Genomic DNA, 22,566 nt, shown 5'->3' on the forward strand with positions numbered 1-22,566 from the left:
GGGCCAGCCCTACCCTTGGGCAAAGTGAGGCAAATGCCTTGAGTGGCAGTTGCTGGGGTTATTTCTGTGGTTTTATGTTTGAAGACGATTTTCATCACATAGCCTGAAATGCTCTTAAATTAGCCTGATGCTTTCAGGTGGTGTGGAGAAAATTACCACATAATCAGTACTGAAGCAATGTTTGATTGCCACACCAGCTCATGTCTCTACATGAAAAGGAAAAGGGGCATGTGCTACCTTGTTCTTTTCCCCAGATAGGCAAGTGCTGTGAACCCCATAACATTGATCTTAATACTGAAGGCCCACCATGGGTGCATTCACATTGTGGAATTAATGCAGCTTGCTACCACTTCAACTGCCACAGCTTAATGCTATGGAATCCTGGAAAGTGTAATTTAACCTTTAACCTTCTTTGCCAAAGAGGACTGGTGTTTCACCAAACTATAGCTCCCAGGATTCCAGAGCATTTAGCCATGGCAGTTAAAGTGATGTCAAATGGCAGTAATTCTGCAATGTACATCACCCTAAGTTCAATATCATTTACTCCTGTTTAAGTATGCACCAGCATCATTTTCAGTCCTGACTTCCTCCAGCACAGGTTTTATATAATTGGTGGCTTTTCAGAATAACTAAAGAACTGAATGATTGGGGCCAGATGGGATATACCTTGGGAAGTCAGACTTGGCCACGGTGGTCCACTCTCTCGTTAAATCTTGAACAGACTAGTGCAACATGCTCTATGTGGGGTTGCCTTTGAAGACTGTTCAGAAGCTTCAAGTAGTCCAACGGGCGGCAACCAGGTTTCGATCTGGAGTGACACACAGGGAGCATACTGCCCCCCTGCTGAGCCAGCTCCGGTTTGCTACTGAGCACAATTCAAACTGCTGGGTTTAGCCTATAAATCCTTAAATGGTTCCAGTCCAGCTTACCTATCTGAATGCATCTCTTTTTATGAGCCAGTTAGAGCATTAATATTGGATGAGGAGGTCTTGCTCTCAGTCCCACCACCCTTGCAGGCATGACTGGTGGGGACAAGATACAGGGCTTTCTCAGTGGTGGCCCCTCAGCTGTGACTCCCCAGTGAGATTAGACTGGCCCCCACCTTCCTGGCATTTAGGAAACAACTTAAAATGTGGCTTTTCAAGCAAGCATTAAGGCAGTGAGATGAAGTAGTCAAGACAACTTCGGGATTGGTGCAATGTCAAATGTTCTATGTTTTACGTTTGTCTATATCTGATGTTTTATAGTTTATTGGTTTTAATTTATTGTTACATGCTATTTTAGTTATATGATCTATTTTTTATTTTGTGACACATTGAATTTTGCCATTTACTTTGCTGTGAACTGCTTTGAGTCTCCCCAGGAGTAAGAAAAGCAGTATATAAATGGAAAAAATACATACATACATACACACCTGTGTAGAATACTGTCCCTTTTAAAACTCTGTTCATAGCTATTGTTTTATTCATAGTTGCTATTTTAGGAATTACTTGATGAACTTTTGCTTGTCTTGCAATATGGCATTTTTGAATGTGTAGTATTTTAATTTGTAACATACTTTTAATCTTCATTTTAAAAGGGGAGTGTAGGTCAGGACTAGGGGAATTATGACTCTCCAAATATGTCGGCTATCACAGGCCTGGATTAAAACACTAACACACACATTTTTCTAATATTGTAGCTGTTTTAATGTATTTTTGAGTGTTGAATTTGAAAAGCACAATAAAAATGTCGTACCACCCACAATTCTTTCATGAACTTCATTACTAATTTCACTCAGTCACATATTGCAACATAAATACGTCAAAGCTAGTTGTGAAAAAAATGTATGCGATAGAGAAAATCTGAGATCATTTTTGGATTTAGAACACCAAATTCCCATAAAATCCATATACATTTTAAAAATGTTTTTATGACCCTCAGTTTTGTAAGCCTATGTAATCCTTCTCTACTGGCCAGGTTGGCTGCAGCTGCTGGAATTGGGATCTAACAGCCTTTAACAGGATCCAGTTCCAGTATAATGTTTTAAATATGTGCGAATATGCATATGCACACACGCCCCTCTAGCCTAGTCTGGCAGATCCTTCCCAGAGCAGTTCATGTGTGCTGTTGTGGTCTTTCAAGTTATATCCAACTTATTGCAACCCTAAGGAGAACCTGTCATGGGATTTTCGTGGCAAGATTTCTTCAGAGGGAGTTTGCCTTTGCCATCTTCTGAAGCTGAGAGCGAGTGAATTGCCTAAGATCATCCAATGAGTTTCCATGGCTGATTGAATGCTGCTACCCAGAGTCACAATCCACAATTCAAACCACTACATCACCCTCTATCTATCATTGTACATATGTATATACATTTATTTTATATATATGCGGGTGGGTTATGGATTTCCTTAGGTACACAACCTCCTTTTGCCAGAAATTCAATGATGACTCTTTCTTTTATCTTCAGATTTGTGGTTCTAATCAGTCAATCAGAAAAAGAAAATGCTGTGTCAGCCGAGTAAGGTGACCTCTATCATATCATGCATAGATAGTCCAGTAGCTGTGAAATAAATAAAAGTTTGAGTGATGGAGGCATTACTTTTTGACCTACCCTTGTATATGCAACAATAATGCATCCTGTTGACCTCTGGTGACCCTATGAATTCCTGGGATTTTCTTAGGCTAAGAATACAGGCAGTCCCCAAGTTACAAATATCCAATTTACAAACAGCTATTTACAAACTGGGTGAAACAATAAGAAGTGAGACAAAACTACACATTGCAAGGGAAATACAGTTATTATCATGGGCAAAAAGTCTCTCCACTGAAATTACCTTACCAATTCTTGTCTCCATAACAAGCCAAATTTTTCAAAATGAGCCTCCCAGTTCAGGCGGAATATGGTGCCTTTAGAGTATTTAGGCATTTTCACTTAGTGAATTTTTCTGTGCTTAACCACACTGAATATATTTGAAATATTCTCAAATTCCAATATTCTCAGAAGCACAATGTGTACAATATTGGACTTCCACTCCCATGAACAATTAGAGTCAGCAGTTCAGGATTTAGACAATATTTTAGTGACCCATCCTCTTTACGAAGGAAGGCAACCCTTTCTCTTCTATGATGCCTGTGAAGCCTTTAAAACCCAAAGAGGATAGGCTCTGTTAGGGCCCTTCCACACAATCCCATATGCCAGAATATCAAGGCAGAAGATCCCACATTATCTACTTTGAACTGGGTTATCTGAGTCCACACTCAGATAATGTGGAATTTTGAGTCTTGATGTTCTGGGATATAGGGCTGTGTGGAAGGGCCCCTAGTAGGCAGACTCATCCCCTTCTGAGATAACCCCTACCTTACTTTACTGACTTAGGCAATTCCTCGTTGAATGAGGATGATGGTCCTCCAAGTGCGGTGTCCTGGCAGTGGGTCCGTAGGTGACTGTGGAGCCCCATTCTTGACCTGCATATTCACCTGCAGTGAGGGCATCGGTTTCCAAGTAGAAGGTGGTCCTGGTCGGGGTTGGCTTGATGCGCCTTCCTCTTGGCATGTTTCTCTCTTTTGCCCTCTATTCATGCCTCTTCAAATTCTACAGCACTGCTGGTCACGACTGACCTCTAGCTGGAACGCTCAATGGCCAGAGCTTCCCAGTTCTCAGTGTCTATGCCATAGTTTTTAAGGTTGGCTTTGAGCCATCTTTGAATCTCTTTTCCTGCAATCTGGACAATGTGGCCAGTCCAGTGGAGTTGATGGCGTAGGAGCATCGCTTCAGTGCTGGTGGTCTTTGCTTCTTCCAGCATGTTGACATTTGTCCGCTTGTCTACCCAAGAGATTTGCAGGATTTTCCGGAGGCAATGCTAATGGAATTGTTCCAGGAGTTGCATGTGACGTCTGTAGACAGTCCACATCTAGCAGGCATATAGCAGGGTTGGGAGGACAATAGCTTTATAAACAAGCACCTTGGTATCCCTGCGGATGTCCTGGTCCTCAAACACTCTCTGCTTCATTCGGAAAAAAGCTGCACTCGCAGCATGTTTACACTGTTTTTACACTACTGTGTAATAATAATATTATTCTTGTCCCTTCCACACAGCTGAATAAAACCCCACATTGTCTGCTTTGAACTTGACTATATGGCAGTATGGACTCAGATAACCCAGTTCAAAGCAGGTAATGTGGGATTTCCTGCCTTGATATTCTGGGATATAAGGCTGTGTGGAAGGGCCCTCGGTTCAAAGCAGATATTGTGGATTATCTGCCTCGATATTCTGGGCTATATGGACGGACAGGTCTGGGTGACTTTGGAGGGGCCCATGTCCCTGGACCTCGGGGCCTTGAGCCAGGGCAGTGTGAGTGGTACCCGACTGCGTACCTCCTCCCAGGGCAGGTGCGCCCCTTGGAAGCGACGCAAGGGGCAGCGGCGAGGAGGAGGCAGGAGCGGAGTCCAATCCGCAGAGAATCCGTCCCGGGCTTTGAGCGAGGCTGGAGGGGGCGGGTCCCGAGGAGGCGCGGCGCCGCCCCCCTCCCTCCTTCTCCGGGCTGAGTTCGGAGCTCAGAGCGAGCGAGCGCTGGCTGAGAAGAGGCGGCGAAGTGCGGGACGGAGCAGAGGCAGCGGTCAGCCGTGGAGCCGAGGAGAAAGGCTGTTTGGCGGCGGCGCCTGGCTCGGGCCCCCGGCCGGCCATGTAGCGGCCCCCCTTCTCCCCTCCCTCCCTCCCGCGCCTGGCTCGCCTCCCGCCTTGCCCGCCTCTGGGGTCTCCTTCCTTCCCGGAGCAGCCCGCGGGGACCATGCGGAGAGCCCCTGCGCCCGGGCTGCCCTTGCCTTTGCCGCCCGCCCCGTCTCCGCTCCTCCTCCTCCTCCTCCTGGGCCTCCTGGCGCTGGACCGGGGCTGCGCGGCGCAGTACTCCAGCGACCTGTGCAGCTGGAAGGGCAGGTAAGCCCCCTCCTCTCCCTCCCTCCCTCCCTCCCTCCCTTCCCAAAGCGGGGCTCGGGGTCTGGAGGGCAGTTGGGAACATGTTCCCAATAGGGAGCAGACCCGTGTCAGAACTGTGTTATACCACACTGCGTCGTTCTGCAGTCTCGATCCAGCCTTTGTCCGGGCACATCCCTTCTCTAGGCTCCAACTTCGGGAAAACCCTCCTTCTTGGTCCAAGACACTTCAGACCTTCCCTCTTGGGCTGGATCTACACCTAGAGTGCAACCCTAACCATTCCGAACTAGACATTGCACGATGTGGTAGGGTAGACCCAGCCGGGCTCCCTCTCCGCGCCAGGTCCCTTTAAACGCGCAGCCCCTCTCCTCCCCCCTCCCCCTTCCTTTCCTTTCCCTCTTACTTTTTGGGGGAGGGTCGAAGAAATGGCGGGGAGACGCCGCTCAAGAGGGCCCACCCTCCTCCTCCTCCTCCTTCCCCTCCTCCTCCTCCTCGCCTTCTCCCACCCCGATCCCCCTTGCTTCTTTGGCTCTCTCTCTTGGGGGAAAGGAGACCAAGCGCATCCAAGCACAGAGACTCCTTTTGACTCTCTTCGAAGAAGTGGCCTCCCTCCGGGAATGAAGCGTCGCGCGTAATCCTTCATCCGGGTCCATCCCCTCTTCTCTCTCTTTCGTCTCTTTCTCTTCTCTCTTCACTCTTCTCTTTCTTCTCCTCTCTTCCCTTTCTCTCTCTTCTTTCTTTCTCAATTCTCTTTCTCTTCTCTCTCTCTTCTCTCTTTCTCTCTCTTCTCTCTCAACTCTCTTCACTCTCTCTTTTCTCACACTTTCTCCCTCTCTTCTCTCTTTCCCCCTTTCTCTTCTCCCTTTTTCTCCTCACTATTTCTCTTCTCTTTTCACTCTCTTCACTCCCTCTCTCTTTCCTTTGCCTCTCTTTTCTCTTTCTCTCTTCACTCTCTTCTTCTCTCTCTCTTCTCTCCTCTCTCTCTTCTCTACCCTTCTCCCTTTCTCTCCTCCTCCTCCTCTGTCAGACACATGGATCTAATTCTGTGCCCCTTTCCCTTCTCTTCCTCCCGCTCGTGTTTACACTAATTTATTGAGGGGAGGGGGGGGGGAGAGGGGGTGCGCACTTCGATTCGCATTCCAGGCGCGTTTCGGGCAGAATCGATTGCCAAAGCAACCAGAGCGGAGGGAAGAGGCCAGTGGAAAAGTGAGGGCATGGAAGACAGACAAAGGTAGAAAAGGGGGAGCAGCATTTCCGATCCACCCCCCTTTTCCACCTCTGGGCCTCCCAACCCCAGCAGGAGCCGAACTCTTTCTTCCATGGAACACCACCAACTTGGGCAGAGCCTCCTTTTGAGTTGAACAGAGATTTGGGCAACTTGTCCCAAGTTGGAAGAAGTTTATTTTTTTCTGGAGTGTATTTTTTCCTCCCTCCTTCAACACAGGGTGTTTATTTGCATGGTTTAGGGTGCGTCTACACAGGTCGCATCCATGCAGTTTGACACCACTTTGAGTGCCAGGGCTCGTGGAGTCATGGGGATTGTCGATTTGACTTCCATGAGCCCATAGAATTGAGGGGTGGTGTCAAACTACACTAACTCTACAGTGTAAATCAGGCCTGGGCAAACTTGGGCCCTCCAGGTGTTTTGGACTTCAACTCCCACAATTCCTGACAGCCTCAGGCCCCTTCCTTTTTCCCCTCAGCTGCTTAAGCGACTGAGGGGGAAAAGGAATGGGCCTGAGGCTGTCACGAATTGTGTGGAGTTGAAGTCCAAAATACTTGGAGGGCCCAAGTTTGCCCATGCCTGGTGTAGATGCACCCTTAGCTTGATAAGCTCCTCTTATCTCTGGTCAGGGGAACTTTCAGTTGGAGCAAATAATCCAAATCCAAGCCACATTTTCTCACTGGATTGAGTGTGAATGTGAAGGGGTGCCTGTGAGAAAAGAGGGTCCTTGAAGGGGTGACTTCTTTTGGCCTTCACCTGCTGGAAGACTATACAGATCTGGAGAGGTGATCCTGGGCCTGGTGGCGCTTTTCCACCTGTGGCTTAACGTCAGGGATGCTGCTTTAGATTTCCATCAGCATTGCTGATGGCAAACTCTTTGCCCAGTAATTCCTTGGCTGCCACAGCTATGCTAATCGTTTGGGTTGTGAAATCCTTAGAAGTCCTTGGCTCCTCGAGTCTTCCCTCTCAGCCCCACACCCGCGCCAGCCTTTAATCCTCTGTAATAATTTGAATGTGTCTGTATGGTTTTTCGGAACCTTTTATAGATCCCGGCTCTGAACCAAGTCGTTCAGTCATGAAACCATTGCTAAATGAAGTGCGTCTGCCGTCTGCATCTTGCTGCTTTGGGAGCAACTTTCTAATGTGGAGCACCAAGGAATCGTTTTATAGGACTTAAGGCTTACGTTCAAAGTTAAAGTAATGACTTGGAATTGGAGGCTGAGTGTTTGAGAGTGCAATTTTTTCCATGTCAGGAGCGACTTGAGAAACTGCAAGTTGCTTTTGGAATATTGTGTCCAATTCTGGGCACCACAACTGAAGAGAGATATTGACAAGCTGGAATGTGTCCAGAGGAGGCTGACTAAAATGAGTAAGGAGAACAAGCCCTATGAGGAGCGGCTTAAAGAGCTGGGCATGTTTAGCCCAAAGAAGAAAAAGCTGAGAGGAGACATGATAGCCATGTATAAATATATGAGAGGTAGTCAGAGGGAGGAGGGAGCAAGCTTGTTTTCTGCTGCCCTGGAGACTAGGACATGGAACAATGGCTTCAAACTACAAGAAAGGAGATTCCATCTGAACATGAGGAAGAACTTCCTGACTGTGAGAGCTGTTCAGCAGTGGAACTCCCTGCCCCAGAGTGTGGTAGAGGCTCTTTCCTTGGAGGCTTTTAAACAGAGGCTGGGTGGCCATCTGTTGGGGGTGCTTTGAATGCAATATTCCTGCTTCTTGGCAGGGGGTTGGACTGGATGGCCCATGAGGTCTCTTCCAACTCTATGATTCTATGAACTGGCTGTCTGCAAGGACGATGCCCAGGGGACATCCAGATGTTTTACTATCATGTGGAAGGCTTCTCTCATGTCTCCACATGACAAGCTGGAGCTGACAGACAGGAGCTCATCCTGCTCTCAGATTTGAACTGCTGACCTTTTAGTTAGCAGTCCTTCCAGCACAAGGGTTTAACCCATTGCGCCACGGGGGAATCCTAGTGCAAAAGATGAAAGTGGTACAAGTAGGATTTTGATCCATTCTTTTTAGTGGTGGTGTTGGTTTGCTTATGGGGATTTAAGGCATTGCTTGTCCTAGTTTGGTTGTTGGAGTGGAGGGAAGTCAAATACAGTTAGCCCTCCCATTTCTGCTTCCCTGAATTCAACTATCCATGACTTGGAAATTTCCCAAAGGCAAACTTTGATCTTGCCATTTGATATGCGGATGCCATATTACTATGCTATTGTTTTTAATGGGACTTGAGCATCCATGTATTTGGATATTAACAGGGAGTATGCCTGTGCCCTGGAACTAAATCCCAGCAGATATCAAGGGCTCACTGTAGTCCAATGAATAATTATTCCCAGTGTCGAGAGTGGTCACATGGTTCATTGTGGTCTTTTGCATTATCTGGAAAGATAATATCTGAAATAAGTGGCACGGGACACTTACTGAGTAACATTTGAGAACTTTAAAGGCTTTCCCTCAAAGTGTCCCACTGATTTGGAACATTATGTTTTTTTGTTGACACACTATTAATACCATGGTTTGTTAAAACATATTTCCTTTAAAAAATTTTGTCAGTCTTACGCCTTTTCTACACTGCCATATGATCCAGATTATCATATGTCCGTGTAGAAGGGGCCTAAACCTGTAACCCTAAGCACACCTAGTCACAAGTAACCTCAGAATGATATATTTTCCTTACTCAATATGTTTAGGCATCTTATTGAGACTTACCCTGGTTACTAAATCATAAGTCCACACTTTCCATTTACTGCATATCCAAAATTGTTATTATTTCTACACTTGTGCAAAGTGCAATACATGCAAATGTGATTATAAATAATTGCTAATCATTCTTTAGGGTAAATACGGTAGTTCTTTGAGTTACAACAAATGAGGAACTGAGGCTGGCTGGGACTTTTCCAAAACAGGCTTCATCACTCATTGGGTTCAAGGGCATATGAATGTGCATTTTCCAGGCCTAAATCCAAGGTTGTTTATTGGACAACAGTTGGCACCAATTGGAGAGAGGGGTGGACAACATGTGGCCCTCCACAATGAGGATGGACTGCAAGTTCCAGCAGTCCTAGCCATGCATGTGAAGAGTGCTGGTAGTGGGAGCTGGCTATCATTTAGAGCCTTTCACACAATCTCTTTAAAAAGGCCAAACATTACAGTGCTATCGAAGGCTTTCATGGCTGGAATCAATGGGTTGCTGTGAGTTTTCCAGGCTGTATGGCCATTTTCCAGAAGCATTCTCTCCTGACGTTTCACCCACATCTACCATATACCATTCAGCTGTGAACAAGCCTACATAGGGACCACCAAATGAAGTGCCCAAACACAAATCAAGGAACATGAAAGGCACTTCAAACTGATTCAGCCAGAGCACCCGATGAACCAACCTGGACGCAGCATATTATTTGAGAACACAGAAATGCTGGAGCACTCTCACAGCCACCATGTCAGACTACACAGAGAAGCCATTGAAATCCTCAAGCATCTGGACAATTTCAACAGAAAGGAGGAAACCATGAAAATGAACAAAATCTGGCTAACAGTATAAAAAAATTCTAAAATCAGGAAAGTAAGTAAAGAGCAGCACTCTGAAAACAGGGGAATTCCAGACATGAAACAATCAGGGCCAGCTAACACCTCCCAACAAAGGATTTCCCCAGGCAGGAATCAGCCAGGCCTTGAAACTGCAGGACCATTAAATGTTAATCAAGGTGATTAATTACAACATTCACACTTGCCTCCAATGCACAAGAGTCCTTTCTCCCACCCTGGACCTTCCACACACATATAAACCTCCCTTGTCTAGTTTTCTATATACCTCACAACCTCTGAGGATGCCTGCCACAGATGCAGGTGAAACATCAGGAGAGAATGCTTCTGGAACATGGTCATACAGTCCGGAAAGCTCACAGCAATCCATTAATGTGCTTCGCAGTGTTCAAGTGAAGAATAGTTTTGTTTTACTTTCTCCAGCTGTGGAGTGGATACTGGACTAGACAGTACAGGTGAGGCAGACTCTGGTGCCTGAGCCACCTGACCCTATGTTTAGACATAACAGCAAAGCAGGAAAAATCATTCTTTGTGTGTGTTTGTGTGAGCATGGCATTTGGGGAGAATGGCTTGCCTTAGGTGATCTCACAAATCCCTTACAGAGGTAGGATCCAAACCAGCAGCCTCCCGGCTTATGTTTCAGTCTTTCAGCCATTCTCCTAAGCCAGCTCTCATTAATATGTTACTCTGCTGATGAATGAAGCCTCTCTTCTGGGCTTTTCAGTGCCCTGAATGCCAACCACAAGGGATGTGTATAAGCAACATGACTCACTTCCCTGTTGCAGAAGTGGCCTAACCATACCCCCTCCCCCCACATCTGTCATCAAGTATTTTAGTTTCAGGGAATGACACATTCTTGCTGACATTTACAGTTTCACAAGAACATCTGACTTTGGGGTGAAATATTTGATGGAACTAACCAAAACAGGGTTAAGACATACTTACTGCAAATCGTGGTAGATCATATCAGTGTTTTTTGGGGGTGGGGAGTAGAGTTGGGGGAAAAACTACTACCTAACACCTTTGAGTTTCTCACAGAGTAGCTTTTGGCTAATGTGTGGCCCTTTAGCTATTGTTGGATCCAGTCCTAGCTGTTGGTGTAGAGTGGCGATTGCCAAACCTCAAGTGTTTTGGACTCCAGCTCCCAGCAGCCTCAGCCACTTTGGCCAGTAGTCAGAGATTCTGAGAACTGAAGTAAAAAAATACTTGGAAGACCAGAGTTGGAAATCACAGGTATAGAAGAATCTGGTTGTTGCTTGTCTTCAAGATATGTCACACGTATCCCATCCCAGTGCTGTCTTGTTAAGATTTATCTCAGTGAGGTGTGCCTTCGACTTTCCCTTCGACAGACATTGTATGACTTGCCCAAGGTTACCCACTGAGTGGGGATTTAAATTCTGGAGTCTTCTTTCAGCACTTAGACCACTATACCACACAGGCTCACAGCTTTTATACAGAATGAAATCCTCAATGGCTACCTGCTAACTTCAGCCCTAGGGACATAGCTGAGTGATATGTGCTGCTATTGTGTTCTGCCTGTGGGCTTCTAATAGGTATTTGGTTGGCCATGATGGGAATCAGGTTGTTGGGCTTCAGAGGTCTTTGATGTGATCCAGCACTTTTTAACATGACTATAAGAAGATCATGGTAGCAGGGGTGGAGACCTTAGGCCCTGAGGCTGAATACAACTCTTCCTGTGTGACCTTCTGAAGTGCTCTCCCTGCCCATTATTAAGTCGTTTCCCAGATTTTCTTGTGTCCTTCTCCCTATTCTGAATGTTGCAATGCCTCTTCTGAGGTTTAGTTACTGGTAATAAGAACAATAAACTGATATATAATGCAATCCTTGGTCCCACTCCTTTGCCCCACCCACTACAGGAATCCCCATCTTCACCACTTCTCTGAAATTGCAGTTGGCCCTTAGGCTGAAAAAGTTTCCCCATCATTGCTATTTGGGTAACACATGGACCTCTGGTTTTCTGAAAGACAAGCAAGCATGAGCTGTAGTGATGTGTTAGACCAGTGGTTCTCAGCCTGTGGGTCCCAAGATGTTTTGGCCTTCAACTCCCAGAAATTCTAACAACTGGTAAACCGGCTGGGAGTTGTAGGCCAAAACACCTGGCGACCCACAGGTTGAGACCACTGTGCTAGACTTTTAGCAGCTAGACTGAGGAATAGGGTTTGAGTATGGGAAGACCAAGGTCAAATCTTGATCTCCTTTGATGTTGGTTGCATAGCTGTGGGTCATGTTTTGCTCTCAGCATCAGTGTTGCGAGATTAAAAGTTCTGCCGATGTCCTAAAAAGAAGAATCATGTGCAAAGTAACATCCTTGTGCATACAACAGTTCCTAAGAATTGGTGGATTTCAATGCTAGCCTTCCTTTAAAAAACCAAAACCAAAACCAGCTTGTGGCAATTGTGTCTTGCATATCCTGGGGCAATCAGGGAGTTCCTGGAATGAAGAGCCTTCTTCCATGCCCAGAGCATCAGCCTACCATTGCTCAATCACAAATAGCATGCCATTGTATTCATTCTTTTCTAAAAGCAACTTTGTGACCTGTACAAGATTAAACCTTTTAAGGCAGAAAAAAAACCTCCAGCTTGTTTTTCTACATCACCACATTGCTGTGTTGAAGACTGCTTTGAGGAAAGATGCACTAATTTCTGAATTGTCCTAGAAGTTGTCCTCTTCATATGAGCAAATGCTGTATATTGACATCTGTTTCATCAAGCCTGTTTTAGTTATTTCTCATAGTTAAAGAGAATAGATTGTGCAACTTCTCCCAGGAAGCATGAAATATTAGACATAATGGTATTCCTCTGCTTTGCCCTAAACCCACTGTTCGCCTTTTTAAGTTGACTTATTACCACCACCACAAGGATTTCCTGGACCTACTCTGTAGATACTATTCGTTATAAGGGCACAGGTTGTCTTTTTAAACTATGACTGTAACATTGTTCAGTTTTAAGTATGCGAGATAAAGGAAATGGGGAAGTACTCTTTGTAAAGAGCTCCATAATTTCCGCTGTACTTGCTACAATCATAGAGTTGGAAGAGACTGCATGGGCCATCCAGTCCAACCCCCTGCCATGCAGGAAAAGCACAACCAAGCACTCCTGACATATGACCATCCAGAGAAGGAGCCTCCACCAGACTTGGAGGCAGAGAGTTCCACTGTTGAACAGCTCTTACAATCTAGAAGTTCTTCCTAATGTTTAGGTGGGATCTCTTTTCCTGTAATTTGAACCCATTGCTCTGAGTCACATTTAGTGCCTATCAAACCAAATATATCCTTCAATTTCTACTTACAATAGGGAATAGTTATAGCTATAATTAGGTCATAAAACATAAGCCAGGTCAATTTAAGTTTTTGAACAAAACTGTACCAAGCATTGCAGGTCACCATCCTGTCAGGAGCCTTAATGTGTATCCAAATTTCCTGCTCACTGAACCTTGCTTTTCCATCTTTACGGTACTTTGTGGCTTATAGGATGCACTTGTCTTCAAGAGAAACTTCTGAAGTCTGTGCCCACTTTCCTTTCAGCAACATGTAAAGCTCAGAGCCACCCACTGGTGCGTAAATCCATTGTCCCAGCAATGTCAAGGTCACTTGATGCAGAAACTTCAAAGCAAAATCCTCATTCTCTTTTCCAGTGAACTTCTACTTTCCCTTTTGATTGCCTTTCATCTCTATAAAGAGCAAACATTTTGGAACTTGAAGTAGTTTCAAGTGGTGTGTTATTTGGTTTTTGCACTGTTCTTTCACTCAAATCTTAATCACACACTAATTCAGAAACTTGTTTTCTTGATATAATCATAATAAAGTGTAGGTATCAGGAACCTGAAGGTTTTCTGGGCTTGGATTTTTTTTCTTCCAATACAGGGTTTAGTGGAGGAACATGTGGAGTGCTTCTAAACATGTTTGCTCTTGCTGAGAAATAAAGACCCACATTTAAGACAGAGGAGAGGGGGTCCTCAGATTCAAATTCAATAACAGTCTCTTGAGAGGTGGACCATAACAGCATTTTCTGTGTTAGAATTGAGGTTGGTGTAATGTCCATTACATTCCAGGGTCTGACTTTGTGACAATACAATCTTCACATTATGAGCCTCATATACTGTGCTGAGAAGTTGCCTTTACTGTCATTTTAGTGTTGCTCTAGGTTTGCCTTGTCGCCATTGGGTTATCTTGACCACGTTACACTTTTTCAGCCTAAGAGGAAAGTGATGGCAAGATTCTTTAGGGTAAATAATGCCAAGAAAATACTCTGTGATAGTGTCACCATAACTTGGAATCAAGTAGTGTATACAACTTCCAAACCACTCTGGCCCTTTTATGACAGTAATCTTGGACTCCACAGCCATAAAACATAAGCAGATCACAACACTCTGTTCCTTAAGTGTCCCGTTGAGAAGTGCATTTCTCAAATATATCAAGTGCTTCCTTGTGCTGGGGGACAAAACATAGTCAAGAACCAACCTCTTCTCCCACAAGCCCATGTGTTCTTGATGTGGCTTTCAAGATTATTCAGCAGTGTATATTTGCAGGCATTATGATGATGATGATTAAAAATGGCATTTCTTGGAGCTTCCTCATATAACCTTTGAACAGAATGTTGTATTGACCTCCCCCATAATGTCAACCTCTTCACTCTTAAATGGAAACCATATGTTGACTTGTGTCCTTCCTATTTACTCTCCCCCTGCCATAACGTATCCCACAATTAATTTAAATGCTGGTTGATCTTGAACATAGTGTGTCTCTTTGCCTGCACAGCAGAAAAGCCATTTGACTTTGTGGTTTTAAACAGCACGTATCCTTAATCGAAATTTCATCCAGTTTATCTTTACCATGATACTGTATAAGAATCTGCATGCAAGTAAAAGAAGTTGATGGTGATTGATGCACTTGTAGTACAAGGCTGGATTTGAGGCTTAGTATTTGTTGTCTCATCCATACATTTCCCAAGTTTTTCTGTCACTTACCTTTGGTACATTAAAGTTAATAGCCTGAACTTTACCAATGTCATGTATGGTTTCAGCTCATGGTTATTAATGTTGTGACCTTTTGCGCTGGATGTCCACCCTTTGTGACTCAATGATAACCCATCTTAAACTTTTGAGATCTGTCTGACACTGTACTTCAGAGCAGTGTTTCTACTAGTTACCTACACATCTCTGCAAATGTTTTTTTTTTGTCAGATACACATAGTATTGCCATCTTTCTAACAACATTTCTGTCTTCTTCCCCCTTTGCTCCAGTGGATTAACACACGAGTCTCACAAGAAAGATGTTGAACAGGTCTACCTCCGCTGTGCTGAAGGATCCATAGAATGGATGTATCCCACAGGAGCGTTGATAGTCAATCTGCGACCGAATATTTTATCTTCCTCTTCCAAACATTGGACTGTTTGCATAAAGCCTTTCAAGGACTCCGCGGGAGCAAATATTTATTTGGAAAAAACTGGAGAACTAAAACTGTTGGTCCGAGATGGAGACCACAGCCCCACCCGAGTGCATTGCTTCAATTTTGAAGAGGGCGGACTCTTTGTTGAAGCTACTCCTCAGCTGGACATTAGTCGGAAGATTACAGGCTTCCAGTATGAACTCATAAACAAGGGGACGGCATCAGATTTGCACACTATTTCTGGTGAGTTCTGAGATGGCTGGCTGCAGTTGGACTTAGCTATGTACTAATACCATGCTCGGTCTGTAGCTCTTCAATGTTCTGCCTGTGTAAAGTATTTTAAAAGGTAGCCCTTGAAAGCTGTTTAGTTTCACAAGTGCCTGGCAACATTGTATGATTTGTTCAAAAGCTTTGCCTTTCAGATGCAATCATAGCAAAGATGGATTTGATTTTGGTAGAAAATACTGAGAACTTAAAAGGTGCAATATCCTCAAATGTCCATTGCCTTCTAACCAGGTTAGTTTTAATAATAATAATAATAATAATAATAATAATAATAATAATAATAATAATACACTTTATATTCTGCCCTATCTCCCCAAGGGGACACAGGGCAGATCACAGTACACATACATGGCAAACATTCAATACTGTTTTGGATAGACAGGACAGAGAGAGAACAGAACAGAAAGGAGGTATGTTGTGTCGACATCCAGCTTTTTTGGCGAACAACCTGTTAACTTTGCTTTGTTTGTGAACAACCTGTTAACAAATAGTATCTACATTATTTTCCTTAAGAGAGTATGTAATTAGGTTCTCTGGCCATTATTTTCTGTCTTCTTTCAGTCCCTCACCAATGTGCAAATGTGGATTGTAAGATGATCCCCAAATCAGGGTGATAATTCATATTATTCAGCGGGATGCCATACCTTGTAAATTCAGGCCTGTTTCATGCATGGTTGACTTTCTGTGTAGGCCTTGCTTCCAAAGGGAAATTATATGTATCCAGGTGTAAGAATTGTACACACCTGTTATGCTTCAGGTACAGTGGTTGAATGCAATCAGTTCAACCAGATATAACTTCTGGTTAGCCAAAGGGCTCTCTGCTCCATTCCATTGTTTTTGTTTTGCTTTTATTTATGTGTATACCTGTTTGTTGACCTAATTACTCATTGTTATGAAGGAGTGGTGTTCCCCCTCCACCCCCAGGCTTTGGGCCTGCCTTACTATTTATTGGTACAGTCTCAGGACAGCAGTGACAGTACAGTGATATGGCACATTTTTTCATGCTGTATAATTAGCAGAGTCCTTGCTGAACCAGCTCAGATTGTATACATCAAAATGCCTTTAGAATTATTTTGCAACTTTATGCCTCTTTTGCACTTTCTTTAAAACTCTCTTGAATTAGTAGCATAGCATAAAGAATACAGTTAAAGATCATGGATGCCTTTCAATGCAGAGTTTACAGAGTTTACAGAAATGACTTTTCTGGAACGCAACTCCTGTTCTCTGACCGGCATAGGTAAAGGTTTCCCCTTGACAAGTCTAGTCGTGTCTGATTCTGGGGAGTGGTGCTCATCTCCATTTCTAAGCCGAAGAACTGGCATTGTCTGTAGATACCTCCAAGGTCATGTGGCCAGTATGACTTCCCACCAGAGTGGTACTTACTCACATTTGCATGTTTTCGTACTGCTAGGTTGGCAAAAGCTGGGGCTAACAGCAGGAACTCAACCTACTCCCTGGATTCAAACTGCTGACCTTTTGGTCAAGTTTAGCAGCTCAGCGGTTTAACCCACTCCACCACCGGGGGTTCCATCATCATCATAATAATAAAACAATAAACTTTATTTTGAACCCACCCTCTCTCCCCAAGGGGACTCACTCTGCCCACTATTTTCTGGAAGTGGAAATCCCAAAAAGTAATATAGTATGACTGTATTGTCAACAGACTGATACTCACAGTTTCAAGTATCAGCATCAAGAGACCTCTCTTCAGAAGTGTTTGTGGGCCTCCCTAACTCCTCCAGTGCAATTCTATGGGATGCTTGTGCCCAAATATAATCAAAATATAGGATTCACTATTATCAGCAATTTGACATGTCCACAGCAGGTCTTGGAATGTATTGCCTGCAGACACTGAGATTGTAGTGTATGTTTGTATTGAATGGTCAGAGAACTTGAAGACGTTGCTTTTTCTTTTAAAAAACAACCCATGCTTGAATATTTATGCAGAATTGGCTTTTAGCCTGCCAGTTTTAAAAGCTGACATTGTTTTGACTCACTTGCTATCACTCAGTTCTAATGAAACATAGTTATATGTGTCTGGGAGCACTACTTAAAACTGCATTTCAAGTTTAGTTTTATGTAAACATTTACTGTGGTTCGTTTTGTAAAAAACCTTCCAGTCATCAGTGCATCAGTAACTCTTCTTTTGTTATTCTTGCCTTCTGCAAGTTGATATTTTTTCTAACATTGGCACTCCGTCAATTCCAAGCGTCTGATATTAGACATCTGCTATTGGGTGACCTTGCATCTGTAGCACGGTCCTGATCTACATCAGCTGCTACACCAAACCACAGTTCTCCACATTGGCCGATAGGTGGCGCATTTGCATTTGTTTAATATTATGATTAAATATTACACATTTTGCTTGATGAGCTGTAGCTCTGCAATGCCTGCGATATTTTAAAGTTGAGAATTTTAGGATCATAAATATTTCTCCTGAGACCACTACACTGCGAGAGAATTCCAAGCAGTTCAAGCAATACATGTATCCTGAGTTAAGCCCTTTGAGTTCAGTGGGACTTAATTCCAGTGAAGTCAATATAGGGTTGCAGCCTTAGTGTATTGCTACTTGCATTGTTTAGTAGATTGAGCTGTTGGTTCTCCTTGCAGACTCTGTTAAAAATCCAATTGATTATTTTTCTCTGGTTTCATGTGATTTTAATTAGGTTGTACTATTTTGATTTGCCTTAGCTGGCTAAACTTCTTGGAGCATTGGGGAAAACGTGATTAACTTTCTTTATATGTATTTCTTTTAAGTGCTGGCTGTTCTGACAGTTGGATAATACTTTGTGTATTGACGAGTATTCACTATGCATTTAATTAACTTTTTACCCTATCTTTTCTCCAGTAAGGGAGTCAAAGTGGTTTACAAATATTAAAAACAAAGTCCCTCTATAATTTTGCTTTATTTGGCTAAGAGCCCCCAGTTGCGCAGCAGTTTAAACCACTGATCTGCTGAACTTGCTGACCAAAAGGTCAGTGGTTCGAATTCGGAAAGCAGGATGAGCTCCCATTGTTAACCCAGCTTCTGCCAACCTAGCAGTTCGAAAACATGCAAATGTGAGTAGATCAGTAGGTACCACATTGGCAGGAAGATAATAGCACTCCATGCAGTCATGCTATATGACCTAGAAAGTGTCTGTGGACAACGCCGGCTCTCCAGCTTAGAAATGGAGATGAGCACCACTTCACAGAGTCAGACACTGATAAACTTAATGTCAAGGGGAAACCTTTACCTTTACTTATGGGTAAGAATACAATTACACTAACAATTTTATTTAGAGCACATAGTTAAAATAGTTTGAAACAGATTTAAATTACAATTACAATGATAGAAGTGCATCACTTGACATGCAAAATGTTCATCTTCTAAATAATTTAACCATCAAAGGCCAGTCTAAATAAAATGCTCTTGGCTGCCTGCAGAAGGAGAGCAAGGAGGGGGTCAGTCAGATCTCCTATGGAGGGAAGTTCAGCTGCTTGGAAGCAGCCACCAAGAATGGTTCTTATTAGACAGACCAGTGATGATAGTGTGATTGAAATTAACCCTGTCCTGGGTGGTTGGTGAGATAATTTTAGTTCAGTGGGATTTGCCTACTATCTCATTGAAGATCAAATTTACTGATTTGTAGAAATTTTTGGGTCTTGGTTCACTGAATAGACCTATTTTTGTCTTCTCAGGAACAAGTCCTATTAAATTCAGTGGGGCTTTCTCCTAGGAAAATGAAAGCAGGATTTCACACCTGCTCTTTCAATTCACTTGCCACAATAGGTTGGATTGACCCAAGCCTGGTCTGAGAAATGTATTGTTATTATCTTCCATTTTATAATTGCTGAACTAGAAGCTATTGTTTAATAGCTGGAAGGTCACAGCTGCCCTTCTCTAATGTCTTGCTGTGTTGACTCTTTCCTCCAGTCATGTCCTCTCATCAGTGCAATGACTGCACATGTTTTGCTACACCCTGATGATATTATTGAACTCTGCTCTTAATTGTTTTTTACTTCGCTTCTACCCTAGCAGTGATCAAAGCTCAGCAGTCATCTTATTAATGCTTTAATGACTTGCCATGCCCCCAAAATCATGACATTGCAGAGTGCATCAATACACAAGCAAGCCATGCTTGGCCAAGTGCCAGGGTTTTAATTAGTAGATCTAGCATTTTATTAGTTTGCACTTGCCTTTCTGCTCAATCTGGCCTTTGCAAATAATGCCATGAGAACTAAACTCAAGTTCCCAAGCAAGCTTCTGAGAGCAGTGAGTGAGCACTCTTCTGTTTCTGGAGACTTAGCCAACCCAGTGCTGTAGCAATGTTTGTCCTCATTTTCTCTTTTCTTTAGTGGGTGCCAAGAGGGGAATTGCAGCACTGCTTTAAGTAAAAATCCTGTTAGGTTAGCTGTAGTGTAGATTTGATAATGGGAAAATGTGTGATAAATGCATTGTGTGTGATGGGAAGAAGCAAATTAATCGCCAATTTGAATACAGTGTTCCCTCACTTATTGCGGGGGTTACGTTCCAGGACCTCCCGCAATAAGTGTAAAACTGCAATGTAGGGACGCTATATTTATTTTAATATTTATATATTATTTTAATAGTTATACACTATTTTAAGTCTTTATAAACTTAAAATAAAGCGAAGGAAAGGAAAGGAAGGAAAGGCCCCTCAAGGCTGGAGGGAGGGATGACTGAGGAGGGAAAGCACCTCGGAGAGCGGTGGTGGCAAAACCTGTGAAACAGCGAAAATAGCGCTATATCTATCTATCTATCTATCTATGTATCTATCTATGTATCTATCTATCTATCTAGAAAACCGCAAAATGGCGAGTCTGGTAAAAGCGAACCACGAAGTAGTGAGGGAACACTGTACTCCTAACTTCAATTAATGACACTTTATGCCAGGAGGAATATTGAGGCCATATTTTGTGCATTAGCCATGTCTGCACATTGACTATCTATTTGTGGATTGTGTTCATTGCCAGTTCTATAGGTCAGATATATCTGCTGATCCACAACGGTAGTTGCATAGTTAGAAAGTACTAGATGTGACAAGAGGAATGCTAACTTTGGTACTCTTTATGCCACCATCTACTATCATTATAACAAACCGAAGGGATTGCACCTGTTTATGCCTTTGCAAGCACTGTATTTATTGTTACACATTCTATTGCCAAGAGATAAAAGCTACCTCATGCTGTACTTGCTACATTTTGATATAGCTAACACAATCCAAGGACAGAACTACATGTTATAAAAACAGAGGGCTAGCACTAAAGACAGATTAAGGTTGTGAGGGCCCTTGAGTGGTTTCAGAATCAGGTCTCCTCCCCTTTTTAGTGTGTTGTGAGCAACCCTGTTGGTGTGCCAACTACACATTGTGGTGGATCAGCTGTATGTCAATCACAGGGGCAGTGTTGCCAGCAATCCCAAGCTATCTGTGTTTACTTATTCCTCCACTGTGAAATGGAGCAGGACAGTTAATAAATGCTACCACTCATGGATGAAGATAGAGAGGAATAGAGATTTGCAATCTTCCAGGAGTAGTTCTTATGTATATACAAAACTCTTTTTGAAGATATTTTTGGAGAAGGAGACTTCGTAACTGCTCTAGGCATTGCCGACCCACTCTGTTATTCTGGTACTACCCTCTAGAGAAGAAGAGAACTGCCCTGTCATCTTTTCTTTGTAACGGTCCTTGAGAATATTCTTCCTAAAATTTATGTGGATTTTCTTTCTGTACAATTTGAATTCATTGCTTCATGTCTTAGTCTGTCTCTAGAGCAGCAGAAACCAAGCTTGCTCCCTCCTCAATGTGACAGGATTGGGGAAACTTTGTCCTCCAGATGTTGAGGAACCAGTACTCACATCATCCTTCACTATTGGTCAGGGTGGTTAGGTCTGCTGGGAATTGGACTTCAGTACTTGCATGCTATAGGTTTCTTCATCTGTTCTTCTCTTTTCTAACCACATTGATGATAGTTACTGATGTTTAAAGGGCCTCAAAAGTGTGTAACTGCAATTGAGAACATGGTCCAAATGGTAATAGGTATTAGAGAAGAGGGTGGGAGAGAGTTGAGCATATGAAGTGCAGATTCCCACCTCAAGAAAGGATTGCCCTTTACTTCAACATGTTTCAGAAGGCAACTTTATTTAAATTCTTTGGAGCACAATTTGCAGGCTGCTTTCTCAGTGCCACTTACGTTAACTGTGAAAAAATTAAAATAAAGCTTAAAACTACTACTTCCCCCTTACCATCACGCACATTCCTATTTACAGTTTAATAAATTCAAAACAGAAGTTTTATTGAACTGTTTTACAATGAACAAATAAAAAAAGATTTGAGGTAAGGTCTCCCTCAAAGGTAATTGCTACGCTCCCCTCCCCTCAGTCCTGCTGCTTTTAAAACCGTCTTATTTTAATGAAAGGAAGGAAAGTTGGGGTCCCTTACTGAGCTTGGAATAATCTTTCCTTTGCAGCTGTTCAGCTAGGATTCCAATCCTCTTATTCATGTTGAAAAGCACTTTACTTCATAAGAGTTTGCTCCAAAGATTCAAAGTGTTTTAAACTCCAAGCTCTAGGTTTTCACTGCAAAACTCCTTCCCTGTGCCTTGGCCAAGATCTGTAAACTTAATTTACTGGAATTTAGAAATATAAGCCTTGGTTACCTTCAGGGGTTATTTTGCATTAGGCAAGTCAAACTTTAACAAATGTTTCTTCTATCTTGATTGAATCTGCTTATTATAAGGTAGGTTTTGTTGGTTTATGGGTTTCCTATATTTTAATGTCCAGTAGCTAGTTGGAAACATTAAATGGCTACATGCAAAGAGCAATCAATGTAATTTGGAAAAATAGCCAGCCATTTCCCATAGTTGGGCTGTTAATGTTTGAGGAATACAGCCCTTAGAAAACATTTTCTGTAGCCTGGTAAAAGGGCAGTTAAGAAGGGGAAAGATAAAAGATCTGTAGAGATCAAGAGAGGACAAAATGTTCTGCAAGTTTTTTTTGCAGCATTTGACCCACCAGATGCCCTAAAGCAGGTAAGGACAAATTTTGGCCCTCAGGTGTTTTAGACTTCAAGTCCCAGAAATCCCAGCCAGCTTGCCAAATGTTCGGAATTGTGGAAGTCCAAAATATCTGGAGCGCTGAACTTTGCCTATGTTTGCTCTAGAGTACCCCTTTTCT

The 22,566-nt window shown here is 43.1% G+C and overlaps 1 protein-coding gene across 1 annotated transcript in view; it reads left to right on the plus strand.

The window, feature by feature from the left end:
* Nucleotides 1–4,527: 4,527 nt before the first annotated feature.
* Nucleotides 4,528–22,566, plus strand: part of METRNL (meteorin like, glial cell differentiation regulator) — a 34,726-nt gene continuing 16,687 nt past the window's right edge. Inside the window, exons 1-2 of the mRNA XM_060764524.2 lie at nt 4,528–4,916; nt 14,959–15,347. Of these exons, the coding sequence (XP_060620507.1) occupies nt 4,771–4,916; nt 14,959–15,347 (535 nt within the window). The 5' untranslated portion in view covers nt 4,528–4,770. The remainder of the gene's footprint in view (nt 4,917–14,958; nt 15,348–22,566) is intronic.

The sequence above is a fragment of the Anolis sagrei genome, chromosome 2, assembly GCF_037176765.1.
Source record: "Anolis sagrei isolate rAnoSag1 chromosome 2, rAnoSag1.mat, whole genome shotgun sequence".
In the NCBI taxonomy this organism is placed as follows: domain Eukaryota; kingdom Metazoa; phylum Chordata; class Lepidosauria; order Squamata; family Dactyloidae; genus Anolis; species Anolis sagrei.